Source organism: Mus musculus, chromosome 13 (assembly GCF_000001635.26).
Source record: "Mus musculus strain C57BL/6J chromosome 13, GRCm38.p6 C57BL/6J".
Lineage (NCBI taxonomy): Eukaryota > Metazoa > Chordata > Mammalia > Rodentia > Muridae > Mus > Mus musculus.
This window is the reverse complement of record NC_000079.6, coordinates 42,933,381-42,961,114: the sequence shown is the minus strand read 5'-3', so window position 1 is coordinate 42,961,114 and position 27,734 is coordinate 42,933,381. Positions and strand designations below refer to the sequence as shown.

Sequence of the window (27,734 nt, the reverse complement as noted above, 5' to 3'; positions counted from 1 at the left end):
TCTCTTTACTAATCCAATGACTATTTTAACCCTTGCTACCTTCCAAACAACACATGAACATTCCTAGTGACCATGAATGAAACCTTACTTGATAATAAGCGAATTGCAAGTATAAACACAGTTAAATTATTTTTGTTGATGCTGTTGCTTTGAGATGGGGTCTCACTGTGTAGGCCTATAGATCTTCCTAGCACTGTGCTAACTGCTGTGAGCCAGACATCTGGATTCTTGTTCACATCCCTGCCTATCAGGAAGCAGTGGAGGGGACTGGCAAAGGTCAGGGGCTTCTGTGTCCCCCTTTTTGCACCTCCAGTTTTCGCCAGAATCTTCTACCTTTAATACATGACTGTCATGGTTTGAATATACTTGGCCCAAGGATTGGCACTGTGATGGTTTGTATATTCTTGGACCAGGGAGTGGCACAATTTGGAGGTGTGGCCTTGTTGGAATAGGTGTGACCTGGTTAGAGTAGGTGTGTAACTGTGAGTGTGGGCTTAAGACTCTCACCCCAGTTGCCTGGAAGTCAGTCTTCCACTAGCAGCCTTTGGATGAAGACGTAGAACTCTCAGCTCTGCCTGTGCCATGACAGCCTGGATGCTGCCATGCTCTCACCTTGATGATAATGGACTGAACCTCTGAACCTGTAAGCTAGCCCCAATTAAATGTTTTTTCATTTGTTTGTTTTTTTTTTTTTTTTTATAAGACTTGCCTTGGTCTTGGTGTCTGTCTGTTCACAGCAGTGAAACCCTAAGTAAGACAGGCACTATTGAGATGTGGCCCTGTTGGAGTAGAAGTGTTACTGTGTGTATAGACTTTAAGACCCTCATCCTAGCTGTCTCAAAGTCAGTATTCTGCTAGCAGCCTTCAGATGAAGATGTAGAACTCTCAGCTCCTCCTGAACCATGCTTGCCTGGATGCCACCATGTGCCTGCCTTGATGATAATGGACTGAACTCTGAACCTGTAAGCCAGCCCCAATTAAATGTTGTCGTTATAAGAGTTGCCTTGGCCATGGTGTCTGTTTCCAGCAATAAAATCCAAACGAAGACAACGACCAACCTCCGTCTCCAGTGGGGGGATTCTTTATCTTATACTACACCTCTTCTCAGGGATGTTTATCATCCTGTTCTGTTTTCAGGAAGAAAAAAAAATCCTTAGGTCGATTAAACCAGGATTTCTTCTGCTCCTGAAGATGTTTTTCTTAGTCATTGCCCACACACTCACCCTCATCTCATCCTCATTCAGCTTCCTAGGACCTCCGAGTGAAATTGAATGCACCCCCACCCCCTCTCTCTGGCTGAAGGACCCCACTGCAAAGGTCACTCTACCTACTATGATGGTCCCCAGTGAGCCCATCTTAACCGTAAGCTTTGATAAATGCAACTGAATAATGACTTGTCTTTAACAGCATACACATACAAGATAAATATATGCACATCCAGCTAAAAAGGACTGGCCAGTTTGCGTTCTCATAACCCGGGACTCCTCCCGTATAGTTCTTGTGTTTGTGACTTATCCACACACAGGAAAGTCAACATTTTCAACTATATACCAATACACATTCATCCTGTTGACTCTCCCTTCTTGTCAAAATTATCCCTCTGGGCTGAGCACGAGCTCACAAAGTTTTCCCTCTGCAGAAGTGATAAAGAACATCCTGAAATCCAATTAAGAAGAAAGGGTGCTACCCAGGGTGAAACATGGGACTTTAAATAAGCTAGAATAGCTTCAGTAGCAGGGTTTGCTCATCCATCTATCAGGGTGAGAAGACGTCCCATAGTCTACTCTCTGCTTTCTAATCCAGGAGCTATGTCTCTTATTTTTTTATTAATATTCTTATTAATTCTTGGAGAATTTCTTACTTATCTACAATGTATATTAATCATATTCGCATACCCCTTCCACCCCTAACTTCTCCTAGATCTACTTTTCAATCCTTTTCTCTCCTCCCCTCCCCCCATTTTATACATAATAACTCACTGAGTCCAATTAGTACTCATACACACATGGGTTAAGGGCCATCCCCTGGAGCCTGGGCAACCACCAGGGACCACAGCCTTAAAGATAACTGACTTCCTCAGCAGCTAACAACTCTCAGTAGGTCCTCAAAGGACACACCCATTTCCTTTTCTGTTCTAGTGTGTGCTGCCTGATGTTGTCCACAGAGTACATTTCATTAGATTGCCTCTCTACTTTCTTTTTCTTTTTCTTTTTCTTTTCTTTTTTTTTTTTTAATACGGACACAAGCCCTTCCCTGCTCTGGGCCGGGATGTCAACTGGTTTTTATCTTGTGAAGGTGTTCTGTAGACAACCACAGCTGCTGTGAGCTCATGTGTACAGAGGTTCCATCAAACACAGAGGAGGCCAGTTCACCCAATTTCTCCCTGATCTCTGGTTCTCACAATCTCTCTGCCCCCTCTTCTGTGATGTTTCCTGCAGTGCGGGGTGAGGAGGTGTAATACAGATGACCCTTTATGGTTTGAGCACTCCGCAGGCACTTTGACCTTTGGGTTTCCACAGTAGCTGCCAACCACTGCACAAAGAAACCTCTGGCGGGGTCTGATGGCTGCACTTCAGTCCAGGTGTGTGTGTGTGTGTGTGTGTGTGTGTGTGTGTGTGTGTGTATGTGTGTGTGTGTGTATCAGTTTGAAACTATGCCCATTTAGGAGCTGAGTCTTTAAAAAGAGGCTGAAATCATGTATAAATGGTATTCTTAGCTGCCAAATCAAGCACAAGAATAATGCTAAGAAATTAAAGTTAGCAAATCTACTGGATAAAGGCTGGGAGTCAAAAGTGCTTGACATGCTTAGTTCTCAGATTTTTAACACCTCAAGAGTTATCTGACACCAGCACATTAGTATTCATCCAAAAGGAGGTGAAGGCAGAGTCAGAGTGAAGGGACTGTTTCAGAGAGTCCATGGTTTAGACAAGTCCGTTCTCGGTTCAGGATGGAGCCAATCAGAGCTGCAGGGCCCTGGTGCTCAGGAAGCAGGCACTGGGCGTGTCTGTCGAGAGCCACGCCCACTTCAAACCCTTTGTTTTTTTGCTTGCATTGGCAGCAGATGAGTTTTTAGAAAATGGTGGGAGAAGAAAACAAAAGCCTGGCATAGAGCCCAGGGAGTGACGGGATCCATGGAGAGAAGCAAAGGCTTACAGACTAACTTGCGGTTATTCTCAAGGTCATATACAGAAGCTTTAAGCCCCCATGTGAAGGGAGGCAGAGATGTGGGTCTCTGGAGACTAGCTAGGCTTAGATGAGGTCAAGAGCAGGGGGCCTCTGGTAAGTTCCCCCTTAGATGCAACCAGACAGCAATTGCTCTGTGTAGCCACAGAAAAAAGAAGGTCCATGTGTGTGCGGCAAGATGGAGACCAGACAAGCAAGTCTCCAGCATGGTTCACAACTTTACCTGGGACTTAAAAGTCTTTGTGACTGTAATAAATAAAGTTCTCTTGTTTTAACCACCTAGTGGGTAGTATTTTGGTATACCAACCCCAAGGCTACGATAAACCCAAATCCAATCTACACAGATTTCCCATCATCTCCTCTAAAACCAACAGGATAAAATACTTCCTGTCATTCTCTATACAATTTTTCTCTCCACATCTTCATGTTGCTAATCAAGTCTCCACAGGTAAAAATTCACGTAAGGTACTGACACTTACCCTCCTGTTTTAATGATGAGAAAACTGAGGTAGAGGTAAATAAACTAAGCAAGCTCCTAGAGCCAGAAAATACCAGAACCAGGACTTGAACCCAGGCAGTTCTGCTCCAGGTTAAGTTGATCTCCCCCAACATTTCCCAGTTGGCTGCAGAGTTAGGAAACGCATGGTTAACTTCACAATGCAGTGGGGATTCACTTCCAGTCTTTGCTTTTCTGCCTTGTCTCTTCCTCCGTGAAATAACCTGATCTTATCCACCAACAACCGTACCTAAGTCATTTTTTTTTTCTGCTGTGTGTTGACTTTCACTAGGGCAGTGAAAAACGAGGTGACTAATAAGAAACGGTAGTCTGGGCTGAATGAAAGTATTCAATTATAGAAAAGGTGGAATTCCAAGTTCACATAATTTATAAATAAAACAAAAGCAGTCATTTTTTTTAAATTGAAGAATAGCCAATGAGAGGGAAGAAGAATGTCCCTGAAAGGTGGGAAAGCAGTTGAGACTTAAAAACAATTCCTTATCATATCGGAAATTACTAAAGGTGAGAGCAATTCCGAGCCTGGAGTTTCTGCTTTGCATCAGATAGCTGATGGTAATTGAAATCGTACAAATTAAGAGACCGGGTTTAACTCAATAAACAGCCAATGAGAAATAAGGCCAGCAGCCGCCTTACCTGCTGACGTGTGCTTGAACTTTTCACTTTTCTTCTTCCTCCATTTCCAGGGTTTGAAAATCCTCCCCAGGTTGGCAAACTTACTCCTCCTCCGGATGGGCGGGGTGTGCGTACCTGGGACCAGCGAGTCGGAACGCATGGCTGCCAGCCTCTCCACTTCCTCGGCTTGTTTTTCCCAAGAAAGTGATGGAAATAAAGAGAAAGGGGGAGATATGTGTTAAAATGGGAGCCTCACAGATGGCCTGCGTTTTCCATGGTGACAGATAACAGAAAGCACGTGACTTGAGCTCTGCTTGCCTTTTGGAATGGAAGTCATACCAACGTGTTCTGAAAGCTAGGGGACAGTCAGCCAGAGCCTAGTGATCTAGAACACCTTTAGCCAAAATTTGCTTATATTTAAAGAGACAAGCTCTCACTGTGACATACAGACTGGCCCCAAACTCCAAGTCTCAAGCAATGCTCCTGCCTCAGTCTCCTGAATAGCTGGGATTGTGTGCATGAGCCAATGTCCCAATCAGATTTGTTCATGCTTCACTAAGCTGTCAGGGAAGGAGATGAAGATTTCAGGGGCTTCCCTGGCAGGTGATTGAATTCCCCAAAGGCCATCTAGAGTTGGTCTAACTATCAATGTGGTAATTTCTCAACTGCTATGTGGCAGATTTAACCTCCACCAAATTTTTTGTTGAGAGAAAGGGAGGAAGAAATACTCATGTGCTGTCTCTTCTGGTGACCCTGTCTCTACGACCCCATTGCTCGAGACTTCCTACTGCCCTGCTGCTGTATTTAGACCTTGGAAGCACTGGGGTTTAGGCAGGGAGTGATTCCTTCCTATGGGAAATGGGCAATATTAAAACCACTCACACTTTCGTCAGATTTTTATAAATTTTACCTTCTTTTATCCTGGAGTCTTGCTTTTAGGGAACACTTAGACTGATCCCAATAACCACACTGCCATAGTTAGGATTTGGAGTGGTCTCCTAAGTCCGATGTGTTCAGCTCAGAAGGTAGTGCAATCTTCAGAAGATGGAGCTCACTGGGAGGAAGTTCTAGGGTGTGCCCTTCAACGGGATACTGGGACTCCAGCCCCTCCTCTTCCTGTCTCTTTGCTCCCTGGTAGCCAGGTGGTGGGCTGCTTTGCTCTACCATATCCATGGCTCACTTCCTCATTACACTCTCAAAACAATAGGAGCAGTTGGCCGTGGGCTCCAAATAAAGTTTTCTTCTTTATAAGCTGATTAGCTCAGGTATTTTGTTACAGTCATGGAAAACTAATTAAGACAAACCTCTTAAGCCTTTCAGTCTTTCATAAAGAAGGGTTGTGGACCTTCCTTAAAGGCCACAGCCTCTCAGCCTCTTTTACCATCGAGTAAGACAAACTCTTCCAAGTTACATGGGTATTTACATATTTCATCAATCTAACTATACACCCCAACTTAAATTTCTAAGATAAGAATGGAAAGATAAATTAGCTTCCTGGGCAGAATTGAGAGCAAAAACAAATCAACCTTCCAGAAAGCAAAATCCCATCTAAAACTGTAGTGAATTTGAACCATAGTGCATGTCCTCCAACACTATCTTCATAAAAATGTCCCCTGGTCTTCACATCAAACATAGACCTTAAAAGCTTGACTGTGTGGCTGGAGAGTTTGCTTGGTGGGGTTTGAACATGCTTTCAACATAAACCATCCCTTCCCCGACAAATACAGAGGGTATCAACTATGTGCCAGGTGATTTCCTGTGGCAGCCATACGAATGCCACAAGACTAGATGGCAGTTTCTGGGAAGAAGGATTTAAGGACCATCAATGCACCTGGGAGATATATGAAAGCAAAGTCTATTCATAGGTCATAGGACCACCTAAGTGACTTGAAGGACAGGAGACATCCCCACCCCCAAACTCAGGTCAGCAGAGTGGAACCTACATTATTAACACAAGGAACACAGTGGATGAGGCACAACTTTGGGGGTAAGAATAGCCATGGGTTCTTAGTCCTTCAACTCCACGTGTTCTTAGACTGAGGATGGGGGAGGGAGTCACAGATGATTAATTAAAATGCCATTAAATACCAAACTCACTGACTGTATGTGACCTACCAGTACTACCTATGGTAGTATTGCTTCGCTATAGAGAGAACTGCAGAACATTGCATTTCTCCTTGGGGCTGACTTGCTAGAGATGCTCGCTGATGCTGTGAGAATTGCTGGAAAGGGTCTGACCCAGCATCATGAGAGAAACAGAACTCAAGATGCAAGGCATAGTCTCTACCTCACATATCACCTTCACACCACCATAGAGTGAAAGATCTGAAGTCTAAACTGTAGTTGGTGACCATCTGCACGTGATTCAGCACACTGACAGCTTTTCTGTCCTGCTGTTTGACTGACTGACCATTTAATGTAGTGACAGACACTGTGCCTACTTCCCGGGAAGACACAAAGACGTGCTAGATGTCATTGTGAGAGCAGGTGTGAGGGCCAGAAGAGACAGAGGTCAGGTGTCCAACACTGAGACAGGGGCTGTCAGCCTAAACACTAAGACTAATGTGCATTCCTGGTACTGGAGAAGACCCGGGAGGGAGGGAGGGAGGGAGGGAGCGAGGGAGGGAAGGAGAGAGGGAGAGGGAGAGAGAGAGAGAGAGAGAGAGAGAGAGAGAGAGAGAGAGAGAGAGAGAGAGAGAGAGAGAGATAGATCTCATGTTTCTAAGTTTTGAAAGAGAAAAGTAATTTTCTCCCATGGGAAAAAAAAGTAGAAGGAGATGCCCAGCAGGAGAAACACACCCAAGAGGGCTGCAAATATGGCCCATCTTGGAATGTTAAGGGACTGAACCCAACAATGACATCAGTGTAGAGCTATTATTGGAGGAATCTGGAAACAGCTCACCTGAACTCCCGATGGGGTTTTATTATGCAACTGGATTTTAATCTCAGGATCAGATGGGAAGTATGGAAATTTTACAAAGAGTACCTGACAAACAAATATGTATCAAATGTTCACTTTTTACTGGAGACTGGAGCTATATCAGTATCTAAATCAGAACATACTAACTGATGAGGTTATACCAGGACATAGGGTAGACAATAAACACTGAGACTGAGGTATAGAAAGTGCTAGAAGATACATTCTTTGGGCAAAAGGCCTCCAACAAATGAGTGCAATCTAATAAAAGAGATGAAGAGCCCTTGGAGGAGGAGCTTGCTTTTGATTGGCAGGTAAAGGCTGTCTTGTTTGAGAAGGTACCATGAGTATGACCCCCAAACATTTCTGGTGCTGAAAGCCCAATTCAGTAGTGCCTCTAGGTAGAACTTTTGATGAGTAAATCGTAAGGCTTCTGACTTCGTCAATGGGTGAGTTTACTGACAAATTCCTAATTTGATGGCATTATTGGGAAACGGTGGAAATTCGGAAGTGGGACCTAAGGAAGCAGTCACTTGGAGCATGCTCAAAGAGACTGGACCTCCAGCCCCTCCTACATCTCTTCCTCTGTCTCTGTGCTTCCTGGCTGTCATGAGGTGAGCGACTTGGCTCCACAACACACTCCTTGCCAGGTGCCCTGTCTCCCTGTGAGCCCAAAGCAATGCAGGCAGCTTTGTGTGAACCAAAGTCTCCAAACTACAAGCCAAAATACAAAGAAAAAAAAACTGCCCCAGGTGTTTGTCACAACATCACAAAGGCTAACACTATCAGGATGCTGTAGTTTACTGATAGCGATCAGATGTTCCTTAGGACTGTCACTGTAGCAGACAAGAATAGACACACTGGCATATAAGGAAACAGGTGTCAAAGAGAATAATCAGAAAGCCACAGTACTCATTCTCACTAGTACCTAGGTAAGGCCATGCCAGGAGTCAGAAACAACAGATGGGATTCAATCAGGGGCAGTGCAAAGAAGGACTAAAATTTGGGACTTTCAGAACTACGATGCTGACGTCTGTAAATGGAAGATTGGCGAGAACAGGAGTAAATGGTATGCATTGTCAGCTCAAGGTCAAGGACATTGGCGCTAGATAATGTGACCCTAGGTCTTGGGGAACCATTTTAAGAAATTTTCCAGGAAGGAGAACAGAAACCATCTACTGTTAAGCATCTTGCACACTGTAGGATTCAGGAACGCAAGGGACGGAGACACTGGGAAGAGGGGGAGAAGCTTGTGGAATTGGGTTTCTAGGAAGACGAAGAGACGAGAGGACCCGCGCACAGCAGTGCTCAGCATCACTAGTCCTTCTGCTGTGTGCATCACATCCGACGTGGGCAGAAGGGAGCTTCCTCCAGCAGCGCCGGGGAGGGCAGACTGGAGGCTGAGGGAAGAAGATGAAGATTCAGGAGGTTTTCACCAAGTATGCATTGCAGAGAGCCAAAAAGGGTGTTAAGATTTTTTTTTTTTAAAAAAAGGAAATTAAAAACAGGCTATAATCAAAATGGAAAAGGAAGCCAACTAGAATGGGCAACTAGGCTATGGCACAACAGCGAATTTGGACCCCCTTTTCTTTAGAGAGTTCCAGCTTCTCGGGTTGCTGCTTCTGCAGTGGCGGCAGCTGCATTGAATCACTGCTATGGCTTAGAAGCAGAGGGCGTGGCTCAGCGGTACAGCCTTTGCCTAGCATAAGGAGGTCCCAGGATTAATACCCAATAAAACAACAACAAACAACAACAACAAAAGCACCTGCAGACATGAATATACTTCTTATAGTTGTTACCAATTTATACTGTATTAAAATAGGCAAAAGAATGGTTGTATTTGATGCAACTGGCGTTGAAAGGTATGAAGGTAAATTAACCACTATGACTGGGCAGGCCAGTTTTCCGTCAACTTGATACGATGGATTTTAGAAGAGGGAACTTCAATTGAGAAAATGCCCCCAACCAGACTGGCCTGTAGGTAAGCCTGTGGTGAGTTTTCTTGATGTGGGAGGGCCCACCCCACTGTGGGTGGGGCCACACCCTGGTTTGGTGGTCCTGGCTGCTGTAAGAAAGCAGGCTGAGCAAGCCATGAGGATCGAGCCAGTTTGCAGCACTCATCTGTGCCTTCTGCATCAGCTCCTACCTCCAAGGTTACTACCCTGTTTGAGTTCTTGCTCTGACTTCCCTCAGTGATGGACACGGACGTGGAGCTGTGAGCTGAAATAAACTCTTCCCTTCCCAAGTTGCCTTTGGTCAAAGGTGTCTCATCACAGCAGTAAGACAATGACCAAAGCGATTCTCAGCTCCATTTTTAAGCAATGAACAAAAATTTATCCTGAAAGTGTTGTATTAAAATAATTATCCTCAATTAAGAGTGCTTTTGTAAACTCGGAGTGGCATTTATAAAGCAGAGAACGCATTATAAAGGCATAATTATGAATCCAGTTATCTGAAACCTTGATAAGTGTATGATTAAACTCGAGATACGGAGTCCTTACGTGCGGAAGATTGCTAAGCTGGCTAGGCTTCATTGATTTACATTTTAATCACTCATACAACATTTTCAGCAATTCATCTGACAGGCGGAGGCTAGCTCTCAACCTGGCTGCTCTGCCATCAGATAATGAACCTGGAAGGCACAAGGCCAACCTGTGAATTCGGTTTATAAAGGAAGACACACAAAACAAAGCAAAGCAAAACAAAACAGAGCTCAGGATCAAGTACTCCCCTGATTCAGGGATATGAGAGATAATGGGACAAAGGTAAGAGGAAGGGAAGGGGCGTGGGCCAGAAGTGGAGCTGAAATCAGCCTCCTTTTAAACACAGATCACAGAAAGGCTGCTTTGCCAAAACTCTCTGTTCTCAGTCTCAATGGCAGGAGGGAGAAAGGAAAGCCAGGCAACAGAGCTAACTCAGAGCCTGCAAGCAGAGGGAGGCCCGGACTAGCATCTCCTGGGGACTTCCCGGCAGCAGATGCAAGGCAAGGGTCTTTCATAGGCAGCTGGGTCTCTCTGACCACTGGGTTCCATTCAGTCTGGAGGGAAATGTATGGAAGACACATTTTTTTTTTCTTTCTTCTTAGAAATTCAGGGAAAGATCGTATTTGCCTTCTGCATGGTTTTGCTCCTGATGAACCCAAAGCCTCTGTGTGAACATGGGGTACCCGAGCACTGTGCCTGCATGTGTCAGCTGTAGGTAGGCACACAGCACTTCACCTGGCATCCTCACCACTGCATTTCTCAGGGTGCCTTGGCTTTCAAAAGCCCCCTCCCCTTTAGAGCCCCCCTCCCCCATGCTGGAATGTCAACCGCCTTGATCCTGTGCACATCTTGGTCAGGAAGACACAGCTCCGTGGAGTGAGTTCATGACTACAATGACCATGTCATGGCCAGAAGACATTGTTTTGCAGAAGTCTTCCCAGACCTTCAACTCCCTTAAAATGTCTCTGTCCACTCTCCTGCAGTGTTCCCAGAATCTTGGGATGAGGGGGTGTGATGTGGAGGAAGTTGGAAGGGAGGAGTAAGGGTGGATGGTGTATAACCTCACTGTGGACATGTGCAAAATTACAAAGAAAACAGCAATAAAAATGCCCCCTCTGAGCACAGCTCTGACAGCCTAGTGAGCAGCAATTGTTCATCCTCCCATTGGGCTACGGGTCAGAAGGGAGCCACGGCCTGTGCTATTTGATGTCTTGCTGGAGATGGAAAGGGCAGAAGGAGCAGGGCATGTGGGCCTCTTGAGAGGCTGTCCCTGTGTGCCAAGTGGAGGATCCAAATGAAGACCTGAACAAGGTTTCCTATTTCTTGTTCTAAACGCAACAGTAGTTCCCTTAGGCTCTGAGTGGGACAGGGCTAGGGACGATGATGAAGAAGGTGATGATGGCGATGGTGATGATGGTGATGATGACGATGACCCCGCTAATGACTTAAGCATGTAAATCAGAGGTGTCACCCAGAGGCCCGTATGGTAAGGCTTAGTCTCACACTGGCACTTTTGAGACAGTGGAACCTCTAAGGGGTAGGGCCCAGTGATAGAAAGGTTCCTGTGAGTTTTTCCTTGAGGGAGTGTCAGAACTCTGACTCCTTCCTGTCTCCTCTTTGCTTCCTGGCTGCTATGAAGCAAACAGACTGTATATTCTTCCAGCATGATGTTCTTCTTCATCACAGGCCCAAGATGACAGGATCCTGTGAGTATTGAATCTCTGAAGGCATGGGCTGAATTAAAACTCCCTCCTTGTTTACCCAAGCGAGACCAGCCCTCGATCAGGTCCATTCACATTCCTTCATGGGTAGGGGTGGGCTCATGCTCATGGGTGCTACTCCTCCTTAGGAAGGTGTGGGTAGCTAATGATTGCTGGGGCAGGGGGAGTCACTTTCCTCGGAGGTTAAACCCCTGGCAAGTTGCTGGTACTCCATTTCATAGCCTGCCATCTGTGTTTGTGCACCTTTAATTGGACTTAATGGATCACCAAAAGAGACGAGAAAGTTGAAGGGAGACTATTTGGAAATCGAAAGAGAATTCTACAGGAGAGGGAGGGGTCAGAATAGACTAATTAGTAGTAAATCTGATCAAATTAGATTGTATGTGTGTGTAAAGTTGTTCAGTGAAAACAAAACAAACCCTTTCCTCCTTGTAAGTGGATTTTATACAAGTATTTACCACAGTGTTACAGAAAACACAATGACAAGGATACCAGGGATGACACGGATGGTGACAGGGACAGTATTAACGACAGCTGCCATTCCTTAGCCACTGCCTCCGTGCCAGCCCTGTGCTAAGCACTCGTATGACATCACCTTTCCAAACCCTCACACTGCTCTCTGAGGCTGTGACCTGCGGTGTCCCCACGGTACCACTGGGGCCACTGGGGAGGGGGTTAATGAAGAGGAGGCAGTAGCTTCCCAGAAGCAAGGAGGCACATGTGTTTTCATTAAGCTATGCCTATTTTGGAAACATCTCCCCACTGTGTAAGCCTGGCTCTTCCACACTGTGTTACTGACCAGGCCACAAGAGGTCTTCAGGGATGAGGGAAGCAACGGTCTTCTGTACATGGTAAGGCTACAAAACAGAGGCCAGGATGAACAGATTCGAGCTGAGCGTTGGCTGAGGAGGGACTGTAATCTTACCCTATGCATACCCGTCTGTAGGATCTGTGGAGGATACCCACACTGGACCACCAGGGCACTAAGGGTTCTAGGGCATTCTCTACCAAGTGCTTATGATATGGACTACAGTGAGAAGACCAACCGGTGCCAGTTTAGACTGGAATAAGCTTGAACATGCTTCTTAGAAAATGACATATGTCCTGTAGAGTTAGAACAATGTTGATTTTGAAGCCAAGGCAGTGAGAGTCTAAATGTCCCCCCTGGGTAGGTTATGGTGGACCTGAGTTCTTCTTAGCCTCTATCAGAGGGCTTCTTTCCAAGGGTTTCCCAAAGACTCTGGCTTTAATCCTAACACCAGAGGCGGCCATGTGGTCCTGTGCTGACTAACTGCCTTTACCTTCAGTGATTTACTCAAGGATGAGACCAAGCATCGAGACTCAATTCTGGATCTTGTTGGGGCTCTTAACTGACAGGTTACAACTTTGTGAGGGGTTACAGACCAGATGTGGTACTGCCATAGTCAACACTGGAGCTGCAAAGTGAAAAGTCTTTTATCTGGCTTTAGTTACTAGTGAACAGTTCATAAGCTGAGAAGAGATGATCCTGTTGTGCCAAATGCTTTATATTTCAGAAGCATGGCCTGGAGATGAGGAGGCTATTTCTGGTCCATGACCACAGACAGTCAAGGAATACAGAGCATTGTTACGAGGCCAGAGAAGTAGGTCCCATTTAATCCTTCAATTACACAGACGCGGTGTTACAATTACCAAGATGCTAGATGTTATCAGCAGAGTTCCTCCTGAGACACTCAATGCAAAATTCCTGTTGCAGCTCCTGGAATTTAATCTTTTACCACTGACATGTGTAGTGACTGCAGAATCTTAGCAAACAAGCTCTTGCTCATTCGATCCACAGACTGTGCGCGACCCAGCACCAGAAGTCGTCTAGCTTGTGGATGAATGTGGAAAGCCGGTGTTAATCCATAAGACAATCTTTAAATAGTGTGGACTCTTTGTTCATTGGGTCTAATGTTCTTGCAGTGACATAATTAGTGCCTTGCAGAGTCAAATCAAACCTCAGCTAAGCCTGATGTCTCTGACAGAGATCAGTGAGTTCTTTCTGTTAAGCCAGACAGTAAACGCACTCTATGGACCAGACAGTTTCTATTGTAAATGGTCATCTCTGATGTTGCCCCATGAAGGCAATCACAAGCCAACCTATACAAATGTGCAACACAGTGTTCTAATAAAACTTTATTTATAAAAACAAGCATCTAGTCCTCAGGTGGATACATGTCCTGTGGCTCAGAGCTGCAGGTGACCTTCCTGCCACTTCGAGGGGAGAGGCTGACTTAGAACTGAGTCAGGACAGGAAAAGAGAACAAAGGATGACTTGGGTGACAAGACACTGTTATGTCACATGGAGCCTTGGTTCGAGTAGGATCTGAAATGATTTAAACCCTGGACACTTTTCTCTCATGAGCCAATAACTCTCTCCTCCAGTTAGGTTAGACTACGTTAGGGCACACTCTTTATTTGCAAACCAAAGGGAAGGACATGAATTTTTAAAATGGTATATAGTTTCAACTGTGTTGAGAGTCTCCTAACTTTACCCAAAGCCTACTGTGCAAACCACATTCATTGTGTCATCCGGAGAAAGTTCCACCAGTGTCTTCCTTGTGAAGTAGGGATGCTAAAACTTAGAGGGTCTAACAGTTGTTTTGAGCTGGATCATAATGCTCCCATAGGACATATGTTTAAGGTTCAGTATTAGCTGATGGTCCTGCTGGAGTGTGGTGAAGCCGGCAATAGCTAAGACCTAATGGGAGGAAGTTAGGTCACTGAGGCTGTGCCTGGGAGGGGGATTCTTGTGATCCAAACTCTCTCTCTCTCTCTCTCTCTCTCTCTCTCTCTCTCTCTCTCTCTCTCTCTTTCTCTCTCTCCCTCCCTCCCTCCCTCCCGGTCAGCGTGAGATGATCAGTGTCACACCACCATGTGCTTTCTGCTGGGATGCACACTGATGATGCTTCATGGCAAGTCCTCAAAGAACAGAGTTAGTGACCATGGACCAAAGCCTTTGACACCAGGGGCTAAAATAAGTCATTCTTTCATTAAGTTGATTTTTCTCAGCTACTTTGGCATATCAATCCAGCAGGGATATTCTGACAATTCTCTTTGTGGTAGAAAGTGGGGTGCCAAGTAAATACAAAAAGGCTTCTTTGGTACCAGGTAGACAACAGGGTGGAGAGCAGCATCTCCAGGAATGGAGTTCCGTATCCCTTTACCACTTGATTACACCTTGGGAAATGACACAGACTTTGCATGGTCTCAACTGTGCCTAGAGTTTCCTAACCAGTAGACCACAAACTTGACAGTGCAAGACTAGACAGACACACTGGTTAAATTGATTCTTACTCTGTGTGGGAAATGCTGAGCATGGAACATGAGCGCCTGAGAGGAAGCTTAGGTATCTTCTGGTCCTGACCCCTCAGATTGCTGGGAATCCTTTTAAAACACCCAAATGTTCATGTAGTGATTCATTCAAAATGTCAGATTCTCATTCTATCTCACTGGGTCTCACAAACATCTCCATCCTGTAGGGATACATTTTCCTAACTTTATTTCCCTCTAATTATGACTAAAACACATTTAGTCACATTACAAATTAGCCTTTTAAAGGCTCCAAGAATGTCTGTTATAAATCTCTTCAGCTTACTTTAACTCTTGGTATCCCAAGTCAATTACAGATAGGACTAGTTAGTGTGTCCCTGAGGGACATTATGAAAGTCTTAAAGGCCCAGCAATGCAGTGATGGCTTCTTTGTTGTTGCCAGGAAGAAGAAAAAGAGGAGTTCAAGAGGTTTGCCCAGAGTGTACCAAGTTATACAGGGAGGTACAGTCCTTTCTTGGGCTGCTGAAATAGCTCGATGGGTAAAGATGCTTGCTACCAAGGCTAATGACTGGAATTTGATTCCAGGGACCCACATGGTAGAAGAAAATAACTGATCACAAGCTTCCCTACGACAATCACATAATAGGTGAGGCATGCAGACAAACTCTCCCTTTCCCTCTCTCCCTCTCCCTCTCCCTCTCCCCACTCCCTCTCCTCACTCCCTCTCCCATCTCCCTCTCCCCACTCCCTCTCCCCACTCCCTCTCCCACTCCCTCTCCCACTCCCACTCCCTCTCCCTCTCCCTCTCCCTCTCCCTCTCCCTCTCCCTCTCCCTCTCCTCCCTCTCCCTCTCCTCCCTCTCCCTCTCCCTCTCCCTCTCCCTCTCCCTCTCCCTCTCCCTCTCCCTCTCCCTCTCCCTCTCCCTCTCCCTACTCCACCCCTGTGGGGCACTGGGCTATGCACAGACAGGCTGGTCTCCAGTCAAGCTGAGATGCTGAACCCCAGGACCCGGTGGTCATAAATTACCTACGTGGGATGGAAGGAGTTCTCTCATGTTTCCTGGAACTCTGGCTCCTGTCTAAGTTACCGCCACCCCCCCCCCCCCCGCCTCAGCCCCCACAAGAGAAACATGGCTAGAAGTCACATAGGCAATGTCCCAAGCTTCTGACCTTCAGGCTAAACTCCTCCCCAGTTACCTAGCAACAGAAAAGATAGCAGCTCACTTTAAAAGTGGTTGTTTGGCCCCTCCTTGCTCTCTCATTCCTTTGTTCTCTTACCTCTCACTTCTCTCAATCTTCTCTCCTCTCTCTTTGTCTTCTCTCCTCTCCTTTCCTCTCTCTTCTCCCTCTCTTACTCACTCTTTCTCTCTAGCCTTTATTCTCTCTCTCTTTCTCTTTTACCTTTTCTCTTTCCCCCTGCCTTTCTATAACAAAGCTCTAAAACCATAGACAGTCTCTGCTCATCAAGGTCTGCTGCACTCACTCTTGCCTGTGTGGGAACCTCTCTTCCCTCAGCCTTCTCTCCCATAACCCCGGGCTACAGGGTGTACCCCAGGACCCTTTTGGTTTGGGGGCTGCCCCTTGTCCACCCCCTGTCGAGTGGGTCAGAGGCTTGGATGCCCACCCGGGGCTGAGTAGAAAGCATCTGGCAGTCCACCCATGTCTGCTTGTCCAAAGCATAGATAGAACTCTGGTAGGACATGGGCTATCCTGCCCCCCCTGTATGCCCCAGGCCCCCTTTTTAGTTCCCACACACCCCCTCTCACACACACAATTAAAAGAACACAAAGGGTTCCTGAGTCTAGAAATGGTTTGTCATAGTTCACACACTGTGTTGTGGGAGTCACTTGAAGATGCTGAAAGCTTGGCTGTATGAGCCCTTTGCAAACAGACATTTTCTTTGTCATCGATACTGTCAAGGATTATACACTCCTAAGTCTCATATCATCCTTGAGCTTGTTCCAAGATTTCTTGATATTGGCCTGTCCATTGAGGGCAAGATGCCAAAGAATCATATCAAAGCATGCCTTCCGTTTAAGCACCATTCTTTAGTCTATATCCTCTTAGCTCTGAGTTCTCATTTCCTTCCTTTGATGACATGACAGTTTCCTTATGTGGCTCCCATTAGCTCCCAGACCAGTTTTTCTGCGCCATTTATCATTTCTCTAGTGACTATGTGGAATCTAAACAAGATTTCTGGGAAGGATATTTTTTGCCAGGATATTGATTCTTGGTAAAATAACCTGATTTTCTTTCTTCCTTTCTGAGGTGTATGTGTTGCTTACTATCAATAGCTCTAACTGGGCTTGCCTTGACTAGTGCTCAGAAGGCTAGAAACCTTGTTTGTGAATTTCCTAAGAGTTTTACAAGAAATTTTCTATTTCCCTTGTCTCAGAACACATATAGATAGCGAGTTCTATTAGTTCATTTTCAGAGGCAAATGTCCTTTCTTTAGTGTGCTATTTGTCCTATCTCTAGTGACTTAATTATTCTGCTTAGAAGATGTTAGAATTTTAATGCTATCAACAGGATAAATCATTGGCTAATTTTGCCCCATAAGAAGTTTAGAGGGTCTGGAGAAATGGCTCAGCATTAAAGAACACTTTTCGCTATTGCAGAGGATCCAGGCTTGGTTTCTAGCACCCACATGGCAGTTTACAACCAGCTCATCCTCTTCTGGTCTCTGCAGCTCTATGCATGTACATAGTTCATGAGCACACATGCACACATGCAAAACACTCATATACACAAAGCAAAAATAAATAAATATTTTTTAAAAAGAAAAAGAAAAATGAATTCACTTTCAGCTTAGTGCTTATTTTTCATATTTTAGAATTCCTATGGCCAAATATATGGATGTATGAATTTGGACTCTGAACATCAAAGCTATAAATACCCATCCTCACTTAGTGCTGAGACTTTATGCAAATTAAACTCTCAGAACTGTATTTTGTTAACTTCAAAACTGGATTAATGGCATTTATTATGTCCATTATATGCATCATTAGGTTAGTATGCAAAACCTGCAATTATTGCTTGTTTAATAAGGGATCAATAAATATTGTCTGGCTTCACAGTTTGGTTATTGATTGCTTAGGCCTGCTGCTCTATCTTTAGATACTTGGAGTTTCACCTGCGCCTCTGGGTTTGCATGGGAGCTGCTCTGTCTTGGCTGGAGGGCATCAGAAAACACACTTAATGACCATGAAGTGGAACCCTTCCACTCTGCAGAGAATCAGTTCAAGTAACTGAATGGCAATCTCACCCGGGACTCCTCCACAAGTTGCTCAAGGGGAATTTTGCTAGAATTCAGGCTTACAATCTATCCACTGAATTTTCTTTATTTCCTTGCAGTATGGTATTCTAATTGGTATAGCATCTTTGCAGTTTCTCTCTGGGTTTCTTAATGAGAACTGTTGTAACTAAATTATTTCCAATTGAGCTTGTAAGTCCCTTCTCTTTGCAAAATCTACTATTGACTAGTTAATTTGTCTCTGGGGTGCTTGGGTGGAATTCAGGGTCGTATGTATGCAAGGCAGGTGCCGCATCACTAGGCTGCACTCCCATCTCTTCTTTCCAGGATGCCTGAGCACTGCTAAGGCACTGGGTCTAGAAAAGAAAGCAGGGGCACTGCAAGAACAGGCTGAATGTCACAACCCTTGTCCCCATACCTGTTCCTTCTGGAACTTTTGAGGGAAGAATAGTTGGCCTTCTATGTCTACATAAGGAGTCATCTAACTTTGAAAAGTATTCAGAAAGGCCTTGGCCTTTACTAAACATGTGTACACGTTTCTTGCAATTATTCCATAAGTAACTCAAGAGAATGACTGTTTATACAACAATGATATCAAATCGTGTATAGTAAACCATCTAGAGATGATTTATATTATGTAAGAGACTGCGTGTAGAATCTTTTCAAATACTATGCCTTTTTACATATGGGACTTGGACATGCAATTTTTTGGTATTTGTGGGGACTATGGTTATAATGCATTGACTTGACAAAATCTGTCAAGCATTTATCAGACAACTCAGTACATGGGACTATTGACTATTCTGGAGTAATAGAAGAAACTCATGTTCTACAAAACCAAAGAAGAATCAACACTATCTCACCTTCAGGAGAGGAACTGAGAGAACATACACAGAATCTATGCGCTGAAAGACAGAAAGCATTGGCTTTGTGGCATCATTCAAACAAAGCCAAGTTCCTGCATCCAAGTTCCAAAATCAAAACACCTCCAGTATCTGGAGGCATCCTTGACTTCCCAAGACTTATGTTCAGAAAAAAAGAAAACTCATTGATCTAGATGTATGTCTGGGAATGTGGAAGCAATATGCAAATTCTAAGACCAAAATTGCCCACTGAAACTGCATCCACTCCAGGAGCTACTGTTTGAATGGCAGAGTCCCTCTCTCCAACACAGCCTCCATGAGGTATAGCAGTCTGGCTTGGCCTAACATCCTTTTTATTCTCCTAGCCAATAAAGACAGTGAGGGCCAGGGGAGCTAATGACATACACAGCTGTCTTTCCTGATGAGGTTTCTACTTTATTTACTGGAAAAAGAGTCTTCGTCTGGTACAGAGCTCAGCAGAGAACAGGTGATCGCTCAGTGGGATGGTGTCCTGTGGAGCTCATCAAATAGCCATACTGGCTACTGAGAAACTGCTATGGAAAGTTAGGCTCTGTCTCTGAAATGGGAGACCTGTGCTATAGCAATCGCAGCAAGCCACAATTCCTACCTTTGGCCCCAATGATCTTCTCACTGAAAACAGACATAAGTGCCAATAGTATACAAGAGAGTCAACAGATAGCTCTTACTATCCATACAAATAGTGGCTGGTCATTGTTAAGCACTTGGATGACGATGTTGGAGCCTCCTTATGATAAACCAACAAGAGGTGGTGTGAGCATGTTCGCAAAATACAAAAAGAAACCATCAGAAAGCTAAATAAGGCAGAACTTCATTTTTAAAAAATTGTCAAGAAGCCACTTGACAACAATTCAGATTCCTCCAGGGTCAGCACTTAACGAAATCAAACTCTATGCCTTCAGGTTTCACTTGGTGCCCAGAACTCCATTCTGCTCATCAACCACCTCATTTTAAATTAGCTGATAATGTAGGAGTGTGAGGCCAAACTCAGACTGCTCAGAGTGAGCCAACGGGGTCCTGATTATTGTTAGAAATAAAAACAGAGTGGGGACTCCCGCTGGGTGGGCTTGCCTGCTTGACTTCTAAGGGGCTACATACCCTCCTGCAGAAATAAAATGTGTTGACGTTCCAAAATACTTTGGATTGTATAGTAATTTTCTAGAGACCTAGACCCATTTCATACAGTACATCACACTCTCTTTACCAAAGAACAAATTGGTCATGCCCTGCACATTCCCTTTCCCCCTTTCTTTATAGTGAACACAAGATTGATTTTTTTGCCCATTCAAAGACTGTTTCTCAGACTCCTATCACTATAGGTGTGGCCTGTATTAATCACCTTTTGATCAATGAGATCTAAGCCATCAAAGGGTTTTGAATGTCTCAAGATAAGTCTAAAGGGAAAAGACTAAACACTCCATCTCCATCAGTCCTTTTTTTCCCTAAGGTTCCTAGAACAGAGATGTAATTTCTGGCACATGGTAGCCATTAGGGAGGACAGGCATCATTTTATAGTTATGAAGAAAGTGATTGAATAACATTTTGTGGGCCATTGTATCTAACAGCTTTGAATGGCTACCTTTGCAATTCTTTTTTGTGAGTGATAAATACCTATTTAACTTATATTATCCCTATTTTATTTTACTTTCATGTAGCTGGACTTAATCCTAGTGCAAGAAAGTTACTTGCTTCAGTATATATGGAGTGTTGACGTGTTCAAATATTTCTCTTTTTTTTCCTGCTGGCCGAATTTCAGAAACTTTTGTAAGCTGTTTCTCAGTCTGTAATGAATCCAAATCCCATCATGACTTTCATTCCAACATTTGAATATTCATTTAAAGGAAGCCGGTCTCTAAGATGGAACACACACACACACACACACACACACACACACACACACACACACAAAATTATACCCCTCTGATCTGAACAACATTTTTCCTTCTCTGTGGCCTTGATTTAAATCATAGACTCTTCCAGGGCTAACTCTCTCTCAGCTACTTTATTCACTCTCATGGCTTTAATTAACATGAATAATGTGGATATTTCTAAATTCATACTTCTAGCTTAGAAGGCTCTCTGATACAGTGCTAGCTATGAGACTCTAGTCAAATTACTTCTCTGCCCTTTATCACATTTATAAAATGGAGATGACAATAGCAAAGGGGAGAATGGGAGAGTGTTGTGGATGAATAAAGGCTTCCAAGACTGATAAGTGAACTGCGTGCCTAAAGTGAATGATTTTGGGTCTTAATCATTTTAATCATTTTTTTCATTTTGGCAATTCCTGCTGCCTAACTGCTCTGAGATAAGTTCTTTTGGTTGTTTTCAATGCCAGTTTTCACCTTACTTCCAACCAGATTCAATACTTTAACCCAGACTGGTCAGAGATAGTTCTTAGGTCCTCTCTGGATCCTTCCTCTGGTAGACCAGTTGCCCGTATCACAACTACTTTGTTTATTATGCTGCTTGTTCCCAAGTGTTCACACAGCAGCTAAAGATACCCATCACAGACTTGGACTGAGGTCTCACTGGAATCTCTCTGCTCTTATGAGAGAATCTAGGGTCTTCATATCTGTGTGGAGAAGGTTCATACATCTATGGAAAGTGACAAACCTGGTCGTGGAGTGACCAGTCATGAGATCCATGAGTTAGGGCAAATTTGTTTATTTAAAAGTGGGGGAAAATATGTGTTACTTATAGGTTTGTGTATTATGCAAGCCTGCCTCTGGCCAGGGTTAAGAGCCTAACAATTATTATAATAAAATGCACACAGATTCATATGTTAAGTATAATAAATTTTGCATTGGTATTCTACTAGCTATAACTAGAGAGTTTCTTTAAACTCTAAAATACAGTTGTAGGAATAACTTAAGCAGGAAGTTTAAAATGCACTAAAATAGTATGGTGGATTTAAAAAACAAATCTAAGCTTCAATTGGATGCTAAATCTATTTTTACCCCTTAGCATTTAATTTACATGGAAATGGCACTCTAATAAAGAATGGGAATATAGTATTTATAGACAAATGACAACATCAGAGCACACTGGCTCCTCAAATAAGACAAATCTATAATTGATTTTTATTTGAGAAATAAAATAATTTTGGTTTTAATCTTATAGCTAAATTAACCAGGAAGGCCAATAATAATTCAAACATATTCCCAACTGTGCACTGAGGCAACCTGAGGAATTTAAATGGAAATGGCTTGAGATCTGGAGTAGAGACAGAAGAAAACAGGGTGCTAGGAAGCCAGTATTTTCCCAATTCTCTTAACTGCCTTTGATATTTGTTGAACAATCCCTTAGGAAACATTGGAAGCTATTAATTACTTGATCCACTTCCTCCCCTTTTTTTTGTCTGACTAATAGATTCATATCTCCCCCATACATATATATGAATGTATATATACGTACATACATACTGACATTTATAATGGCTCTAATGCAAATATAATCATTCCCTCTGGCAGTTATAAAAAGGTTAGGGGGCTTACAGAATTCTTCCGATTTGAGAAAAAGTCAACTCAGGAAGACAAGCCAGACTAAATATTCCCTTTTGACCAATAGAGAATTATTGGTCAATAGTTAAAAGATGCTAGTTTGACAAATAAGTCTTCTGTATGAGTCACAGAAAAGACCTCAACCTGGAACCAGAAGCTGCAGCTAGTCAGCCCTCAGCCACACCCACTGGAGAGAGGCTCACAGCTCACCAGGCAAAAGATAAAGGAACTTCTAAGATAAATTACATTATGACAAGAAGTGGTTGGAGGAGAAAATCTGTATTAAGTACTTTAGCAAAAGTTGAGTTGTCCAACAGATCAGGATCTGCCTTTTATGAGTTCATAACTCAATGCACATCTGTGTGTGGTGGGGAGAATATGAATCTACTGGTCAGGCAGATATATAGAAGCCAATTTTCAGATTCTTTTGACGATAAAGAAGATGTAAGGGTTTTAGAAGAACTATTTCTTGGAACCATTTTTTTTTCTCTATTATGTTTGGTGTAAACTGTAGACCACTTTATTAAAAACTATAAACTGTCTCTTTGTTTAGGGCATTCTGGGGGATGGGAAGATGACCTGCTATCCCCCCTTAGAGCCTCAGCTCTTCTCCAGCATTCTGGCACTGTATAGGATGAAGCAATGTTAATGTAAGCCAGGTTTCCAGATTCCGACAGACTGAATCATTTGTTCCAAGGCTAGCCAAGAAGGATAAACAACTAGAAATAAACGGCATTGTGTGACCACTGTAAAAATAATTGCCAATGACGGCTAGATATAGCTTTCTGTCAAAGTATCCACTACTTTAATGGGGCCTCTTAACAGATGGCTGATTAGGGGAAATTTGTCCATAAAACTGGTGATTATACTTTGCTGTATTCTCTTGGCCACATTAGCTAGGGTACATCAAGGATATGCACTTGCTGCACAGTGAACTCAGAATTGAAACCAGAGTTCTAGCTGTGGTGTAGCTGGGATTGGAAAGAAATACAAGGGGTAGAGGGCGGGATCAAAATACTCTTTACTTCTCCAAGTTAGGACCCTTCCAAAAAATAGTGGTGCAGAGGTTATAACCGCTGCATATTTAATGGTTAAGAACTGGCAGGTAATTTTGTGTTTTTAATATTTAGGAGTCTTGGTTGAAGAAGATCCTGAATTATACATAGTGCTTCTGGCTCTCTCTGTGGGTCCCTTATGTAGCAACTCTGTATTTATGCTCCCGTACAGAAACTGTAGCCAATGCCTTTGTTGAGACAACTGGTCAGGGCTGCCTTTCTCTTTGTGTAAGTGGCTGTGCGGTAAGATTGATGCCCAAATGTTGAAGAGGACAGGAAATCTGGAGAACAGGTCGGTCCATTTTATAACACTCAGGAATAAAAATAAATGTGACGCTTGATTTATGAACGCCAGGCAAACACTCAGCCACACAGCTGTGTCACCAGCTCCAAAGTGACAGTTTTGTCTCAGTGTTTGAAACAAGGTCTCACTATGTAGCACAGGCTGGCCATGAACTCTCAAACCTCCTGTATCAGCTTCTCATTACAGGTGCTAATATTACAGGGGGGGGGTGACACCACATCCAACTGCTTCTTTTTAAACTACATATGTTGACCAGAAGTCCAAAACAACAACAAAAACAGTAACGGCAAAACTCAAGCTTATCTTGGGTAGTTTGAGACAACACACAGTTTATAGCATGGTGTTTCATGAGCAAAGGCACCACAGATACCCTGTACATGTGAAAATAGGAATCAGGAACATACCGCTGTGAACATAGCAGCAATAAGGTTTATTCTACTGCCCAGGAGTGGCTTCATAAGGACAGAGGGCTGATAAACAAGGAATTGTGTTGTCTTCTGTTTTTCAGTTTGTCAAGTCAAACAGGGGCAGGCAACAGCACCAGGTCACTCCATACACATGGGTATATATCTATACTCCATGTACTCCATAGGCACAGGAGGAAAATATGGAAAACTCAAAAATAAACATATTTTAGAAGTACTCAGATTTCAAATACTATGAGCCACAATAAGATCTCAAAGTGTTGACTCTCAGTGCAAAGTCTCTCTCTTTAATGAACGGTAGGCTCAGAAAATAATCTGTCAAAATTATTCCACATCTATATAGTATCAGGACAATGTAGCTATGACTATTTTACGGCATTAAATAAGATATTTGATTATTGAATTGCTTCCTGATTGTGAAAATGTGCTATTTTATCAGACTAGCAAATTCTATAAGTGTCATGGATACTGACATGGAAATCTACATGCATAGCCTACGGTAAGTATCTCCATAACCTGATGTGAATGCTAAGCTCTCACCTTTCTCTGCAGCCTGGCTTTCTTTTTATAGGATAGATAGTTACACTTCTAGGCAGTGCACGGTCTAAGAAAGGAAGAAGGACAATCCTTGTTTACGTTTTTCACTGCTGGCAAAACCATTTTACAAAGTGGTCATTCCTGACCCCTGTTTTAAAGTCATGAGTGCTACTCTTATTTTAGTAGATGAAATGTGCCCTAAAGATAGAAAGCATACTCCAGGCCTGAAAGGCATCCAGGCAGAGATAGACAGAACTCTTCCAAACATGCAAACAGCCACCGCTTCCTGTCTACGTCACAGCTGACACATTGCTAACACAACTGACGACTGTATCATACGTTACTGCATCATTAAGGGTTAATCTTTTTACCATGGATATGGGACAGATCATATTAATTACCAATATATTCTGGGGCTGGAGAGATGGCTCAGTGGCTAAGAGCACATATTGCTATCAAAGAGGACCCAGTTTTGGTTCCCAGCACCCACCCAGGGCAACTTGCAATCATTGTAGCTGTAACGCTGGATTTGATGCCTTCATCTGACTCTTTATTCACTCTTACACATGTCCATGTCTCTTTCTCTCTCTCACACATACACACATAAATAAATAAAAATACATATTTAAATCTGTATTGCTCTGCCTAATAATGTAAATGCAATTAATTAATTAATTAATTAATGCAAGAGATTATAGTAGTGTTGGGATAGAATTACAGCTACAGCCACAGTGATGAGCTATGGTGAAAAGCATCAATTATTTGCCTGAAAAATATACATAAAGATATGGAGTGAATAGTAATACAATAAATGTGTTCACATTTTAAGATCTACCTATGACACATACTATTTAGTCATGAACACCAGATTTAAATATATATATATATATATATATATATATATATATATATAAAATCTCAGGATACAGGGACATCCAGGTTTAGGCACACTCCTTAGGTCAATGATCAGAATATATGAAAATGAGACTCTCCTGTGGATCAGAGAGATATAGCAATAGAGATAGGCTAATCAGTTCTCATTGCAGGTAGTCTTAAATCATTTCTCTGTACCAATGGTTTGAGATTTGGGGTTGGGTTTGCCTGCCATCAGACATTAAGCAATGTCCGGGAATTTCACCTATTAGTAGAGCTGAGGTGGGGGGTTTGCTCCTGGCATTCTAGGGGGAGGGGAGAAAGCAGATGTTTATCTCCCAGTGCACAGGACCATGCTCAACAGAAAAGACTGGCTGACTGACTCAGATGTCCTCACAAAAGCTGTGGGACCCTGCTCTCTCTATCTGAGAACACGCCCAGCTAGAAGCTAGAGGCTGTGTGTGCAGACCTCCTTTGCCCCTGAGATGTTTGCTGACTCAGCACAGGAATGACTGTTCGAAGTGAGTCTCCTCAATGTGTAGGACGGATGACGGGGAAGGCTCTTCACCCCAGCAGACAGCTGTTTTGCACGCGTGATTTATCTGTCTTGGTTCGGCTATAACATAAATAGATCGTTTGGAAAGCAAGTGCTTTGACGGGTTTTAATGTTCCTAGTTTATGAGCGATGGATTCCACTTCAGGGAATCCCTAATTAACAGAGCCAAGTGGTTAATTGATTCCACATGTGAAAAACGGGGCTATTTATGCACACATAATGCTAAAATCTCCCCCATCAGAATTCCTATTTAATTGAAATCCCACACGATTTCCAAGGCATTAGTTCACTCTTTCCCACATTCTTCGTCTTGTAATTCTTCATGCTTTCTCCCTCCCCCCATTAGCTACATCAGCACAGCGTGTCGGGCTGCAAGCCAGCCCTGTGTCTGGGGATTTTATGCTCACAAGCTGTTCGAAGCCACCAACATATACATTATCCTTCAAACTCAAGAAATCGGGAGATATGGGCAGGTGAGCATAAATGAGTATTGGATGAAAACCCTCGCAAGCAACCACTCAATGTCAATTCACCTAACACAGTGAAAAGCAGGAAATACAAAGACCAGGAAGAGAGAAAACATTTAAAATAATATACACGGTTTCCTGAGCACCTATTAGGTGTTTAGGTCTGTGCCTGTTCCTGGATATTATAATCTCCTTTAATCTTAACACCAACCCAATATGCAGATGCCAGCAGACTCATCATATTAGAGATGTGGAAACTGAATCACAATCTAATGAAGGTCACATGGCTTCAAGTGACATCTCTGGGATCTCTGCCTGTGTTTTCGTACCTTGGAGAACAGTTGGGTTGGACAACCTACAATTCTCTTTTCAAACCTGGTCTGTTTGTTGTTCTTTGTAAATAAAGTTTTATTGGCACGTAGCCATATCCATTTGTTTATATATTGCTTACAACTAAATTTGCTGTATGGGTCAGAGACCATATGGTGAAAGTATAAAACTTTACTATTTTCTGGTCTCTCAAGAAAAGGCTTTTTAGCATCTGTCTAAATTCTTCAGTCATGAGTAACATCAACTTGATGCTATGCTCTTAAACAGCTTTGATTCCAGTCAATATGGTGAGCACAGCTACTCCTTGTTGATATCTGTCTTGAGAAATCACAGTTTTACTAAAATTCAAACGGAATCATTTTTAACCGATATACAAAAGTATATAAAAGTTGCACAGTAACAAGGAATTATACAATATATCCATCCAGTGTTTACGTTAGGCTACCTATATCTTCCCATTGCTACCATTTCTTTTTAGTGGAAATCCCTTCCTATTGGCTTTTCAGAATCATGCATCATTCTAGATGATCCTCATACTAGTCACTAGCACACCAGAATGCCACCTGGTGTGAGCTCCCCACCCAGTGATCACCCTTCTCCCTCCCCAGCCCACGGAAACAATTCCTCTTCTCATTGTAGTTGAATGAAGGCAATGATCTACAAGTGAACTTAGGAAGTCTGATTTCCTCACTCTGGGAATGAATTAAACAAACAAAACCCAATTATCCGTCTCCTCACCACAAGTTGTATGCCAGATTTTGTTTGATTTTATTTTAGTGCCGAAAACGTGGGGTGTGGTATGA

At 43.3% G+C, this 27,734-nt stretch overlaps 1 protein-coding gene across 12 annotated transcripts in view; it reads right to left on the bottom strand.

The window, feature by feature from the left end:
- Phactr1 (phosphatase and actin regulator 1) overlaps positions 1–27,734 on the bottom strand; it is a 458,153-nt gene that overhangs the window by 177,412 nt on the left and 253,007 nt on the right. For all 12 annotated transcript variants that reach the window (XM_011244395.3, NM_001302635.1, XM_006516905.4 and 9 more), the window contains one exon: positions 4,334–4,498. In XM_011244395.3, the coding sequence (XP_011242697.1) occupies positions 4,334–4,498 (165 nt within the window). The remainder of the gene's footprint in view (positions 1–4,333; positions 4,499–27,734) is intronic.